Source organism: Asterias amurensis, chromosome 16 (assembly GCF_032118995.1).
Source record: "Asterias amurensis chromosome 16, ASM3211899v1".
Classification (NCBI taxonomy): Eukaryota; Metazoa; Echinodermata; class Asteroidea; order Forcipulatida; family Asteriidae; genus Asterias; species Asterias amurensis.
Genome location: NC_092663.1, coordinates 15,606,079 through 15,621,334, shown reverse-complemented (window position 1 = coordinate 15,621,334; position 15,256 = coordinate 15,606,079). Strand labels below are relative to the sequence as shown.

Sequence of the window (15,256 nt, the reverse complement as noted above, 5' to 3'; positions counted from 1 at the left end):
TTTATCATACGCACAGACATTGCTAATCTTGTTGATTTTTTTGCACCGTTATACATTGTTTTGTTTTTGAGTTTTAGATTCTATGTTATTCAGTCCCAAACTTTTTCTTTGACCCCATTGTTTAAGCAACATTTGGTCAAATATTGTGGCCGTTTGTGGCCGCTCAGTGCGTTCTGGTCAAGCCACTTTCAGCAGCTATGGTCTATAAGGGATAAGGGTTAAATCCTTATTCTATCCAATCCCATCGAATACACTCCTTCCCCAAAAAGTCAAAATTTTCACTCCTGGTCGAAGAGAAGCAATTAATGGTTACACATCAAGTTAACACTTACTCAGGATCTTTGACGCAGAGTCTCTGAATCATGTCAATCGCCTCCTCCGAGATGTCGGCGAAAAACTCGTCAGGGAAGTCTAGATCAACTTGTGAGATGTTCAGGTAAGTCTCTTGTTTATCGTCGGCAGCAAACGGCGAGATTCCAGTCAGCATGATGTAGATAACCACGCCTATACTCCACATGTCGGTGGCTAGTGTGATGGGTTCAAAGTTCAGTACCTCTGGAGCTGTGTGAGCGAGAGACGTATGAAAGCAGTTAATTATCAAATAAAGGAAAGAGGTGATGGCAAGAATTCAAATTTGCAGCAAGTTATGTTTGGAAACTTGATTTTTTCATTCAGTAGACTGACTTTTGACTAAATAACCTTTTTAAAAATGTTGTTATTGATGACAAAAAGCTTCCATAATGGCTAGGCGGTTTCTTTCACCTCTGTGGACCTGAGTTTGAATCCTGCCTCGAACCAACGCCTTGAATGTTGACTTGTAGTTGTTTTGAGTCCTTACTTGATGGTACAGATTTTCCACATTTGGGGTTACCGTTTTCCTCCAAAAACTAAAAATGTCTTCATTGTCTCACATACCTCCTGTTGCTAGACCTTGCACTCTGCTGAATGTGTAATAAAATTAAAATAAAAAACAAATACGACTTACCAACAAATTCAGTAGTTCCAACAAGTTCCCGGATATCGTCACCATTCTGGACTAATCTTGCGATGCCAAAGTCGATGAGTTTAATATCGCCAAGGCACGGACCCCCAGAGGTCAGGAGAATATTCTGAGGCTGTAGAACAGAAAGAGAGAAAGAGGGAAAAAAAAGAACAATAAATGAATATGTTAGAAAATTAAACTTCACAGTTTCGTTGTTGATATAATGGCAAAGTTAAAAAGCAAACAAATTTTTCATGTTTTAGATAAATAGTGGTTGTTTGTTCAGGGATTACATGTACAATGTACATGTATAAAGGAAGGACGATAGAGAAGGATATGATAGAGATGAGTGAGTTATAGCGGTGAAAAGCAGGTCAGGTGTTTACATATGGAAGAAAAAACCTTAGTTGTGTGTGACTGTGATCAAAGGTAACAGGAAAGCCTGCCTTAGTTTTGAAAGTTTGTTTTTATGAAGTAACAAAAAAAAGGCTAGCAGAGTGTAATTTCATCTTTAAGATGACAAAGCCTTTTCTATTTTGCAAAGGGCACTTAATTTAAATCTTAAAGTCCATGTGAAACTTTTGAAGGGGCACCAAGGCTATAGACCAGGGCCCAATTTCATAGAGCTACTTAGCACAAAAATTTGCTTAGCGTAGAATTTCATCATTGATAAAAACATTTCTTGCATGTTGCTTGTTACATGTATTCAGCTGTTGTTTGCTGATCCTGAAAACCACGTGGAAATTTAGTTGGTAATCCTGTTTTTAAGAAGGCAACAATTTCATGCTAAGCAAATTTTTGTGCTAAGCAGCTCTATGAAATTGGTCCAAGGGCAACGGGTGCCATTGCCTCTGTGTAATTCCATGCCTATGTTAGCATGAGGCTATGCCCCCGAAAAGTTCATCAAACTTTGAGAGTGTCCTGCCTATTATTTGAGATGTGAGGTTCAATTGTGTGCAAGAATCTGCAGAGAATTCGAACGACTCTGCAAAAAACCACCTTCTAAAGATCTTTACTGTTCTAAGTGTATGTTTAAGGCAACCCCGAGGTCACTCATAGGATGCTAAACATTCTTGCCTCTACTCATTGTACCCTCAAAGGAATTTCATCCAGTCACAGTTAACACTTTCTAGCCTAGAAAACCTGAATCTATGGGCGCTTTCATTAACATGTCAAAGGTCACCAACAAGCCTTCTTTCAGCCAGCGGTGGTAAAAGCCGACCCAACAAAAGCCATGTTGTTACAAGTTGGTTACCTTGCTTGGCTTGGCAAGATTCAAAACGTTGCTTTGGTTGGGAAAACACTTTAGGGTTAAAATCATCGCAAGTGCTTCAGAAACTAGAATTTTGAGGGGCCACTAAAAAAGGAACAAAATGTTGTGATTGACAGATTATCATGAAGTGCCATACAGTCGAGTACAACTGTACATGTATTCTGCACCCAGCGCTGATATGTTACTGTTGGCCACCAGCCACAGCTTACTTGTAGCATGACACTGATTTGTGCGGTTTTAGTTCTGTAACTAAAAATATCCCTGGATCAACAATGCTATCAGTTTTTATCTGGGATGAGGGTCATTATACGTTTCCTCTAATCTAATGAATATTTATATTTCCTATTATGAATATTCATATCTAAACAGGGTCAGATTGTAGGTGACCTTCCAGCATCAGTTTGGTTCCATGCACGTGCATTGAGAAGACAAAATGGCAGCCCGTTGACAAAGGTCTTGCGAGTTACCCTGACATCAAAACAAAACTGGATACATCTTGTCCGTGATTTACAACCAAGACACCACTCCAGTAAAAATAAAAAATCCCTAGAAACAATACGACTTCATGGCTTTTCAATAATAGAATCCTGCTGGAATTCCTAGGGCGACCGTTTGCCCTCTTGAAAAAACAAAACCTTAAATTTATCTCCTCCGAAAGCCTCAAGATTAGACCTTTGCTTGATAGTGTCTCGCCTGGGGTACATTATTTAGTGTTTTTCACCCTTTCTCCTTTTGCTTTCTTGCAGGACACCTTGTTTAGATTATGTAGAACACTTTGAACATGAAAGGCTTGTTAGGGAATTCCCCTTGGGCGATCTTTTTCAATCAGACGGACCGCACAAGTGACATATTTGTCTTTTATGACTTGAGACTTCTCTTTCCTGCTTACATTCACAGCAGGATCAAACAGATATATGAGAAGTTACGAGATAAAAAAAAAACAATTCCGCATTTTGGAAATCATTACACTACTTCCTCAAATATTATTCAGATAAACTTTTAAAACTTTGTTGATATCAGTGCCCAGTTTCATGGCTCTGCTTACCGTTCACAAATTATCGCCGCTTACAGAAGGCTTGGCATTCTGCGCTTACCTCATGCATATTTAGCGGGAAGTTAATGATTGTGGGTGTGCGTAATCCATGTTACTAAGCATAATTTGGCACTTGTACAGTAAGCGGAGAATGGTGGTTGTAAGCGCAGAATTCGGTGGTAAGCAGAGCCATGACATATAGGGCCCAGCTTTCATAGACTTTTAAAAGGATGCCATTCACAAAATAATCGGTGGGTTTTGAGTAGAGAAAGTTTCCAATATTAAGTTAGGAGGGTAAGAATTGTGACCTAAAGTTCTTATCAGAGACATTGCTTTAAAAAATGTCCAAGCTGGTAGAGTCAGGAGAGTAAAGAAGTCAAATAATTTATTTGTTATTGAGCTTTGGGGAGGTTGTACACAGCAACATTACATCAGAGATAATTGATTGATACCTGTACATAACACCTGACACCTTCAAGGCATACAAGGTGCTAACGACAGGTGCCACTCTTAATCAAAATACAAATGTTTTGCATACTGTATGCACAGGTCCAATGACCATACACCTACAGGGGTTTCAAACACCCATACACCATAGAGGTATAAAAGCAGACGCTCACAACAAAATTCCTTTCTCACTTATATACATCCACCTCTAGTAAAATAAAAGTGACACGATAAAGTGAGTATTATCTTGATTCCATCCCAACACCAATGTTGCACAAACGTTCAACCACTACACTAAATGCTTTCTAAGTCCTTAAAGACAGTGGACACTATTGGTAATTGTCAAAGACCAGTCTTCCCACATAATTTATCTCAACATTTACATAAAATAACAAACCTGTGAAAATTTGAGCTCAATCGGTCGTCAAAGTTGCGAGATAATAATGAAAGCAAAAACACCCTTGTCACACGAAGTTGTGTGCTCTCAGATGCTTGATTTCGAGACCTCAAATTCTAAACTTGAGGTCTCGTAATCAAATTCGTTGAAAATTACTTCTTTCTCAAAAACTACGTCACTTCAGAGGGAGCCATTTCTCACAGTGTTTTATACTATCAACCTCTCCCCATTACTCGTTACCAAGTGAGATTTTATGCTAATAATTATTTTGAGTAATTACCAATAGTGTCCAGTGCCTTTAAAGAAGTAAATCCTCCAGGTTACTGGAATTGGATTCGAACCAAAAAACCCACCGCAAGTGAGTCAAATCCTGTCAGCATACTTTTTTAAACTTCTTGAATACAAATTGAAAAATGAATCGATAAAGAATCCGACAACCATTCCATTACTAGACAAATTATATGACAACAAAAATAAAATGAAAATCAGTGTTTTGGTCGAATATTGCAGGCCTTGAACTTTGCTCTTAAAGGGGCACAACAGTTGCCCTTGAAAAGTACAGGGCACAACAGTAATTGCTGTTGGTGCCTTGGCCTTTTCGAGGCCTGATATTAATAAATTGTTCTCTGTTCTGTAAAACTCCTCAAATAAATACAACGCTTACGTTAATTTTATCACCCCGATGATGTAAAGAAATAAAACATCAACAAACTTTATTGTCGGACTAAATCTTTTCAGAGCTATCCAAGGACAATTATGGTGAATGCGAGGATGATAAATTGTACCGTCAGAGTACTTCAGAAACTATTGTTCTTTGAGATGACAAAGGATCACCTGACAACAATTGTATTGAAATCGTTGACCACTTTACCTCAGGGCAATGACAGGAACAAGAAGGCCTGTTTAATGAGAATCAAACAATCATAGCGTGTTATTTTCGGCGAGTGAAGTTGTTACTTTCTTGTTTTGTTCTTTTCATTCCAGTGTGGAAGTTCCCTTGACCGCCAAACTCTGTGGGTCGTTACGATAATAACGAGGGACAGTGACACATAGGAAGTAGGTCGTTGTCGTTGGAGCAGTTGCTAGGACAGTCGTGCATGCGTGTCTAACAATGGTTGTTGGTGAACAATGATTAAACCTTCGCATTGGCATCCCTCCTGTCCCACAGATAACCCCTACGATCACCCCAACAAAAAACAACTAATCTCCCTAAAATGTTTTACCACATCTCTGTAAATGGCTAAATTACTGATCAAACAGCCCAGTTGTGAAACAGTTCTAGTTCTGCACCAAACGTCCAAATTTTCTAGAGATGTGATAAAACCGTAGCATTGAAACTACCCAGTCCCACAGATAACAAAGTTTTAAAAGTGCCTGGCGCAGCAAGACTTTTTTTAAATTTCAACGGCACATTTGAAAACCCGAGAACCTGAAAATCAACCAAATAATCCTCATGCCTGATGTGTGTCGGTCTCGCTCTTCAATAATAATCTAGAAGTTGTAAATGTACTTAACCACCACAAGTGGTGTACCTTGTTTTTTAAGACTCTTAAACCCTGTTTGTTTGCCGAGTTGCGGTAAAATAATCTTCTTGCAAACATGTTGTCAAGACATGGAGGCAAGAGCGGGGCTTTGTAGGAGCAGTCCCTAAAGGGGGGAAGGTGGTGGGATGCTTACCCACGGCTTTAGTCCTCTGTGTGCGTCAGAGAAAAGCCTGTGATGTTTTTTTCTTCTTCTTTCAATGGCACAACTTCCTGTTTTGATGCATTTGTGTTTTATTATAAGAGTATCTGCTGATGAACTGAACAGGAATAGTGTGTCGCAGGAGGGTTGGGTGTTACAATACATTGTACCTTTGTATAATGCTACAGACATCAGCGAATGTGTAACGGCACATGAATGTGTGTGGGCAAGACATAGTATGTGCTATATTGGAGCTTTTTATAGCCTACTGGTGCCATCCATGGATATGATACACGTTCGGTGTGTGACATTAAACAGGTTGATCAATCAATTAACATTCTGGTGGGATCAGAGGCAAGAGATTCTTTAGGCTTCCTCCCACCTACTGGCAATACTCCCCTCTCTTGTGGTAGTTATCACACCCACACTGTGCACCTCTATTCTGGTTACTTATTCAACCTGTCCACCTCTATTCTGGTTACTTATATTCACCGTGTGCACCTCTATTCTCATTACTTATTCACCTTGTGCACCGCTATTCTCATTACCTATTCACCCTCTAACATTAAGGCTCTGCTGATTCAGACTTTCAATTTTACTTTCTAAGATCACTGATTGTGTTACAAAGTAATGTACTTTTCTTAGTGTCACTTTAAAATTCTTCTCGTGTGACACACATTTGGTGTTTCTCAGGAAAGTGGCTTTGACTTGAAAAGGAAGTTGCTTTTCCTTTTTCCGGAACAAGAGTAAACATCAAAACCTGATGTAATTTTTTTTTCACCTTACACATGTGTATTAAGCACTGTATTAATACCAAGTATACAGTGCTTTTAAAGGGTAAAAACAAATTAATTTTGTTTTCTCCGATTAAATCTAACATCCATTTGAAGGTAATATGATATAATCTAAGAACATGTATTGTTAATGTAAAAATATAAAGCTGTCTACAGCACCAGCCAAACAGCACTGCACCCGAACCCAACTTATAATGGTCAGAAAGTAAGAGGGTTGACTGTGTACAGATGCATTCACAACATGATATCATGTTGCAGGCTGGCATAGTTTATCTATCATACAAAACCACTGAGGATTATATTGAATGGTCATACAGTAAGAGGGTTGACTGTATATTGAATGGTCAGACAGTAAGATTGTTCTCCTTGTGTTGTGATTTACTTTAAGATTAAAAGGCAACTTAAAGTAGGGCACCCTACACCACTTCATCCTTTCTCAATTGTCTAACTATGTCCTTGCTCAATGGTCAAAAAATTCTCCAACTAATTCACAACAACGACTTCAAACAATCACCCAGTAGAACACAATTAAGATCAGAACAACAGGTTGAGGCTGATCTCTCTTCCTATTTGTGGCTCAGCCAGCAGGAAGTGATTATAACTGTCCTTTAAAAAGAGACACTTCCTCAAAACACAGATAACAGTTAATTACTTTCTAGCATGTGACTGGAGCAAGGAGGATTTGTACATACCTCCATACATGGTCCAATAATTACATGCATTGTTCACTGTCAACAGCTGGACCAATTTCATAGAGCTGCTTAAAAGAACATAAAGCAGCTAAGCACAACAGAAAAATGCTTGCCAGAAAAAGGTTAACCAGTTTGAATGTGTATAAAAATAGCTTCTGCAACCAAGCAGTTTTCTAGAAACGTCCATCCCATTTTCCTTTTCATAAGGGAAAATTTCGGAGAAAAACGCGATTGTTCCGCTATTCCTAGATCTCTACCTCTTAACAATCTCTCATTGCACAAGAAGAGGGTAAACCAAGGAAGCCCTTATCATTTAATTCTCTCATCTCAAGGATCAACAAGTAGCCCAGAGCTTTTCATCTTAAGACATGGGGCAAATAAAAGGCATCTTAGCGTCTGTAAGACTCTCGTGCCGAAAAGGGACCAAAGAGACGACCCCGGTCTGCGCTACTTCAACCTTGCTTATTCATCTCATTACAAGGAAAGGGTTCGGCAGAGTCTATTCCGCTCTGATGGAAGGACCAGGGCCCTTCTGGACAAACATCCCTTAATCGGGGGAGAAACCGCAAGAGTGTTGACCAGCTGAGTTGCTTCTTAAGATTATGACAGATTGACGGAAGGGAAAGATGGGCAAACAAGAAGGGGAAGGGGGGAAAGGAATAGGTAGGGGTCCTTTCTCTAGGGTTGTACACTGGTTTCTAGCAACAACAAACAAACAAAAACAACAACAGAACAATGAGACACTCCACCCAGAAGACTACTTCTTTTCATTCATCTGTCATTCCTCATTAAAAGTGATTTCCGGCATTTAAAACCCAAAAGTAAAACAAGCAATCCTGGTCGAATCACGAAGGGGTGACAATTGAGAATTTTATGAGGTGAAAATGTGAGACATATTTGTTGAGTTCAAGGTCGGGGAATGGGGATTAACATCCTCTGTGGTCAAGCCAAGAAAAACAACATCGGAAGAGGTCAGTCTCTTCGGACAGGAACACAAAGGGCAAGGGCAAATCAAGTTTTTAAACTGGCCGTTTTTTCATCTGACCGAAGATTAGAACAACCATCCCCTTTGCAAACTTTTTTTTTCATTTCATCAAAACAAAAAAACAGAATAGTTGTTGTTATTTTCTTTAAGATGAAGGGAACTTTAGAGAAAGAAACAAGAAGATGTAGGAATTCGTACAGTGAAAGACATCAACATATCAGGAACACTAAGGGCAGAGGGCTAAATCAAATTCTTAAACTGGCCGTTTTTCATCTGACCAAAAGATTGGAACAACCATCCTCTTTCCAACGCACAAACTTGTCAATATTTCATCATAATCTGACTTCATTTTGTGCATACTCATAGCAATACAGAGGCTTGACTTTTTGACAAGATGGGGGGACAATGAAAATAGAAAGTGTACAGACCATGACAAAATTTACTGGTTGGGTTACTCTTTTGTGAGTGTCTCCCACGACTTAAGTTTGTGAAAATGACTTCAGGCAATTTTTCATTTTTTTTTTTCAATCGATTGTCAGTCTGGTGATCTCCCGCATAGATTGACAATGGTTGCTGATTTCGAGTAATCTCAAGCCATTAAAATCCCTGGTCGAAATATTATAAAAAATCAGAATCACGGATTGATTGATACTGTATGTCAATCACTTCAAAAGGTTGTATCGAAAAGAAACAAAGTCAAAGATAAAAAAAGTGCAGCACAATAGTTTAATTTATTTGTTATTTCTTGTTGGGAAGTCAAGGACTCTAAGACAAGCACACTTAATCACTATACTTCTAGCCAAGGCCCAAATGGAGGAAAGACACGAAAGGAAGTTTCAATTGTTTGAGGAAACCTTGGGGAATTATTCAACCCATGCAACCAGCGCCCTATTTCATAAAGCTGGTTAAGTGTAAAAAGTTACTAAGCACAACAAAAACATGCTTACCAGAATAATGTACAAGCTAAAATGCCATTTACATGTACGTTTACATGCTTATACTGTAACTAGTGTACTGCTCAGTTTTGCTTAGCAGAATAATGTCTAAAAGCAATATGAAATTGGACCAAGCTAGGGACTGAAAAAAAAACAATCCAGTCATCAAAGTTCCTCAGAGAGATTTGAACCAGGGTCCTCCAGGTTGAAAGCAAGGAAAGATACCACTATGCCAACTCGACCACCCTTAAATCTCCTCAGTACAGTTAATCTACTCAGAATTGTTTTATGTGATCATACTTCGACTATGCTTCGACCAACATTGCTAATAATCACAATCTCTTGATAACTTTTGGAAACCCATCATTTAAGTCTGCAAAGCAAATAATGGACACTACCCTACAGAGCAAACTGGGGCAAATAACATTCACCATAAGACAAATAATCAGTATTACCATGGTGATTTGTATTGTCACATCACACTTTACTTAGCAACCACAAATTGATTTGCAGTTGAGATCAATCTTAGCTCTTTGTGAAATCGGCCCCAGGACTTAAGAATTTTCAGAACCACTTCTAAAACTTTCTTCAAAATCTGAGGGTAGTTCTTTTCTCTCTAATCTGTGAGAACACACCAAGCACTGAAGCATGGGCATCTAATACCTAGGCTAGCCACTCACAACACCACATTCCAATCCCAGGAATTATCACACCACTGCTTGCTAAATATACCTCCCTATGCCCAGGGCACCTTGGGAACAAAAACCTACCTAATTATCCGGTTTCCTTTGTTGGCCCTAGCGAGAAGATTGTTCAAATTTTTCTGAAATTTCTCCCCTGTGGGACCTCGAGGTGGGTTAACACCACCCTAGTAGCCTTGCTTTATGATGAGATATATAATGAGACCTTGTGTTGGGGGAATACAAACTCCTGAAGAGAGACTAGGCTAGGTACCTAGTACATTTCAAAGGGCAAGGAACTTTGGTCCATGGAGGATAAAGATCATGTTTGGACATGTCTAATAAGTAGTTGTAAAATTCATGTAATTGGGGGCATGGCCATTTTTTACCTTAAAGGAACATGTTGCCTTGGATCGGACGAGTTGGTCGATAAAAAAGCGTTTGTAACCGATTTTGAGACTGTTGAATGGTTGAATCATAGAGCTATGGTTGAATGGATTGATTTTACCCATGTTAGTAACTATACCAAACCTATCCTGCCTCCCCCCCCCCCCACCCACCCCCCCCCCCCCGCCCCTTCTTGGGTCGAGTTGCTACCTTAGGAGTTACACTCGCTTGAAAACGTTCTACTCAATTTCTTCCTTTTATAACAGCACCTTGTGAAACCTTAATCCACCTTCGTCAGAAAAAAAAAACCTGAACATAAAAGGTTAGCCGTTATTACGTCTTAATTAAACTATGAACCAGAACACCCACCTTACTCATCAAACACGGAGAGAAAAAGAAAGTTGACTTCTGTGTACTACGGTCAACATCATCAGTAAACACACTACCGGACCTCCCACAACTGACAAAGAGTTCCAAGACAACCCAAATCGGAATAACAGTCAACATTATCGAGATTGCGTAGGTAGGTAGCAGGCCTGACACTTCAAGATTGCCTCCCATGCCCCCTTGTCATTGCCTCGGTGCCCTTGAAATGCTCCAGTAAAAATGAACAATTTCCTCATATGATGCCCTTTCAGAAGGAGAAAATGCCTTGGTGCCCTTGCCCTTTCAAAAACGAAGCATATAGGCCTGTTATCCTTTTACTTGAAGTAAAATACTAAAGAACCACAATCAAAAATACAACTTTTCTAAGGTGTTGAATTTCGTTCTGGTAAGGGGCAAACCAAATTTTGTATTGGAACTTTGCAAAGGGCACCACAGCAAGAGCACAGGGCAACATGGCAATTGCTGTGGGTTTGCTGTGGGTTACTTTGAGGCGTGCAGTCACAATATTTATGACTTTGCATTTCTTGAAAGAAAAAGAAAAAAGTTCCTTTCAAACAAACCACACCTAAGATATTTCACAATATTTTGTCATGGGTTCGAAACTACACGGTGTGGACAAGAGATAAAGTCTATCTAAAGAATCTAAAGGACGCTTGTAAACACTCTTTTCATTTTGCATTATTTGCATTTCAGGGTTGTGCCCCTATCATACACACAACATTGTGTAGTGTACACAAATACAGGAATGTAAACAATGCCCTCAACTTCCTTGTTTGGGGTTTCATCATCACTAACTTTCAGTGAGAATTCCCCTTTTTCCTGCATGCTAAAAAACATTTTAATCAGTTCTAATTTTAACCAGATACCTACAGAATCAGGAAACGCTCTACTAAAATTGCCAAAGTTTCCAACAAGAATTTGTAAATACTCAAAAACAGCCTTCACTCTAGGCATGATATTTGGTTCTTGGAAGAAAAGGGGAACATTTTACCTCCATGATTTGATTGAATAAAGGGAGGACCTACACAATGTAATAGGCTTTTTAAAGACATTTTAATAGACTTGTAATAACAATTTTCTGATTTTTCCAAAGGAAAAGAAAATCGGAAATCAGATTTAAAGGAACGTTACAGAATTGTTAAGAAACACTATCATGAAGATCACAGGTTTACATAAAACTTACATGGTCTAATGATGATGATATAAGAAAACATCCCTTGAAATATTTCTGTCTCAAATTTCACATTTGATGAGGAACAAATAATCTAATTTCGCGTTTGGAGTTTTTCGTTCAGTGAGTGTTTTATTCATTTTTGTTTTGGCAATACAAAATTTGTAATCGGTTTTTCACTATTCTCTCGTGACCCAGATGGTGGATCGATCTCATACTTCCACAGGTTTGTCAGTTTTATGGTGGATTACATAAAGTGCTTACACTGCCAGCAACTTTTTGCAAGCAAAACCAATTCTGTAATGTTCCTTTAAGTAGGCCTGTTTCACTCCTGCCCGCGTTTTTCAACAATAAAAATCCTGTCTCGCCCTTGACATTTTCGCCAGATTTATTTTGTTTTATAAAAGTTGATATCAATAATATCTCAGCATGGGGTCCTACCCAATGTATGGAAATGTTTAATCATTATACACAGGGCCTGACGGGAACATCTGTCTTGCTACACATAAGAATCGGTTTTCATTATTGGACAATTTTTCGGTTGTGACAGACACCCCAAGGGTACTGTGCAACCACTAAATTTATGGCCCGGAATTGTCCAACTGTCAATGGGATATTGTCCTGGGGCTACCCTGACTGGTCTTTTTTTGTGTGAAAAGGGGGTAGAAATTTTGACAGAGTAGGGTTGTTTGGAGGCCAATGCATTGTTGATAGGCGTGGGGTGGGGGTGGGGGGGGGGGAGAAAATTCAACAGTTCACTTGATTATGGAATCAAAAAGTACCGTTGTCTGAGGTCAGGTTAAAAAATTCTATCCTCACGACGACATAGTAGTTACTAGCGTCAATTTTTAAACTAATATTTCTGGTGATAAATACACATCAATACTTTCCAAAACTTTTGATAGAAACGACCTCAATTCTTTTATTCTGCCTTCATTTTTGTTAAGGTTTCTTATCTTCATCCCAAACTAATTGAAAAGATATGATAAATGGCTTTCTACAAATGCATTTTTGTTTATTACTGCATTCATTTTTGTGAAGAATTCTTATTTTCATCCCAAACATTTTAAAATGGTTTGACAAATGGCTTTATATGAATGAACCAAAACCAGTCATCTAATGCTTGAAGAAGTTGTAAACAACCAATCTGCAGTTAATCCTAAATTTGTATATAAAATAATTTATTACCACATGATGTGACTTAAAAAATGTCATTCAAATACTTTGTCCTCAACCTATTGCACAACAGAGAGATTTCACGGATGGTTTGTCCCATTAACAAATGTTTCAATGGAAAGAAAATGTTGCAAACTTCGGTGCCTTAAGGGGATTTTGTAAGTAATGAAATGTTTCACCCCTAGCCCTAGCGCGTTCCATGACGTAAATGAAACTCCCTCTATAAACAGTAAACACCCATATTGAACTCCGAAAGGAGAATAAACAAATATTTAGGCCGAGAATGAACTTTCAATGCACCTATACGATCGACACGATGACTACAAATGTCTCAAGTGGTGCTCTTCAATTTGAGTTGCAAAATCATGAGGTAATGCCACATTGAAAATGCACATCCCTTATCGTGATCTAAGTTGAGAATTCAAAATGAATTTCAAGAAAAAATGTTTGTCTTTGTTCATGAGTTTTCAGTATCGTATTAATACATGCGCTATGCGCTACTATTATTATTATTATTATTATTATTATTATTTTTTTTTAAAAGAAACATGACAGACTCCGTTTTTTAACACATTGCCCCTAGTCATTGCCTTGCTACCCCTTGAAATGTCCAATAGAAATTTACAAATTCCTCATACATGTACAGCTACAGGTAGATGTAACCCTTCCCAAGGAGAAAACACTTCATTGCCCTTTCAAAAAAACAAAATATCAGGCCCTGTAATCAGTCCAAATTCTCTCTAAAGCTGACTAGTTTAGTGTTAAAAAGCATCTCTCACTAAAGCTATATTGTGCCCCCCCCCCACCCCACCCATAGTCACTGAAAAAAAGGCAAACACGGTTGCATCAAAATCTGTTGGAACTGCATGTGACCCTTGGCATGGTATCTATAGTATGATGTCTGTACATGAGTTAAGCTCCTGATATCATAGTCTGTATAGCTGTATACCTTTAGTTCCTCATTAATATTCAAATCCTACTTAATGATCCCATCATTAAACAAACATTTACACAGCCCAATCTGATAAACTCTCATAAATCATAATTGTATTTGACGCTGTCATTCCAAGAAAACAGGAAATTATGTTTACATTTTCTTCCATCTGGTCAGTTGTGTTGTGGTGGAGGCATCATTTTAAAATTTTCTTAATTCTTTATGGTTAAATACCTGAGCTATGCAGAGGACACAACTTTCATTGATACCATGATTGTACCCTCACCACAGATCCAAGCCCTGACCCTGACAATGCTTTCAGGCTTTCAATACTTCCGAGTGGAGGGGGGTTTTGATAAATGGATATTTCCCAAGTTCACACCACAAACCACAAACGCAAAGAGACTTGATCTGTTCTCGGACATCGTGAATGAAAACCAGAACAAACCCATTATTTTACCACACAGCCATTACGAGACCCCAGGGTGCCATACTTGGCCTAGAGTACATGTGTAGTGTAGTTCCTCAGGGCACAACACTTGGCCCAGGGGTAGGTTCCTCAGAGCATCATGCTGGGTCCAGAACAACATCACTAACCACTTGATAGGCTTGCACATTCCATGGATGTCCCCTGCATTGCTCTCCTGACCACCATAAGGACAATTTGCACAGCCAGTCTGTGATGGATGCTTGTGTTGTGTCTGGGGTAATGGACATACCTTGATGTACACTACAGCTGTTTTAAATTAGGAACCAGGGAAAATGTTCCTGTTTTCTGCAGGACTTTTTCCCCTTGAATAGCCATGGAGGTAGCTCATTCTACCCCATGGTATAGCAGAGCAAAATGCTACACAAAATGTATGAGTAGTATGAGTTGCTACTCAAAAACCACCATTTGCTACCCCAAGGATTGTTAGCTCTCAGTGTGCACAAAATAAGCTTCTGTCTAAATTTGCTAGAGGAAATCGTTCCCTGTTCTGGAATCATTCATTTCACAATATTGATATGTGGGTAAAGGAATGGTACATGCATCACAGCCTTTTCTCTGAGATACATGGTACCCCTGTATAAACTGTTTTCTCAGAAGATGCAATGTTTGCCCCATCACCTTTGTCCCGTTCTCACGCAAGACCAATCTTAAGGCTCCAATATTTATTCACAAGGAAGTAGCTACACAAGCACCTCCACAATCCCTAATTTTATAGTCCCCATCAGCTTACACCACACAAAGCATCATTAACATTTTGATAATCTGCCAGGCACAATATGGCTGGCACATCTATTGTGTCGAAGCCCGTAA

The 15,256-nt window shown here is 38.9% G+C and overlaps 1 protein-coding gene across 1 annotated transcript in view; it reads right to left on the bottom strand.

Annotated features, from left to right (window-relative positions):
• The window catches only part of LOC139949004 (serine/threonine-protein kinase 17A-like), a 41,635-nt gene that overhangs the window by 3,644 nt on the left and 22,735 nt on the right, over nucleotides 1-15,256 (bottom strand). The window contains exons 4-5 of the mRNA XM_071947392.1: nucleotides 986-1,115; nucleotides 333-561 (exon numbers count right to left, since the gene is read on the bottom strand). Of these exons, the coding sequence (XP_071803493.1) occupies nucleotides 333-561; nucleotides 986-1,115 (359 nt within the window). The remainder of the gene's footprint in view (nucleotides 1-332; nucleotides 562-985; nucleotides 1,116-15,256) is intronic.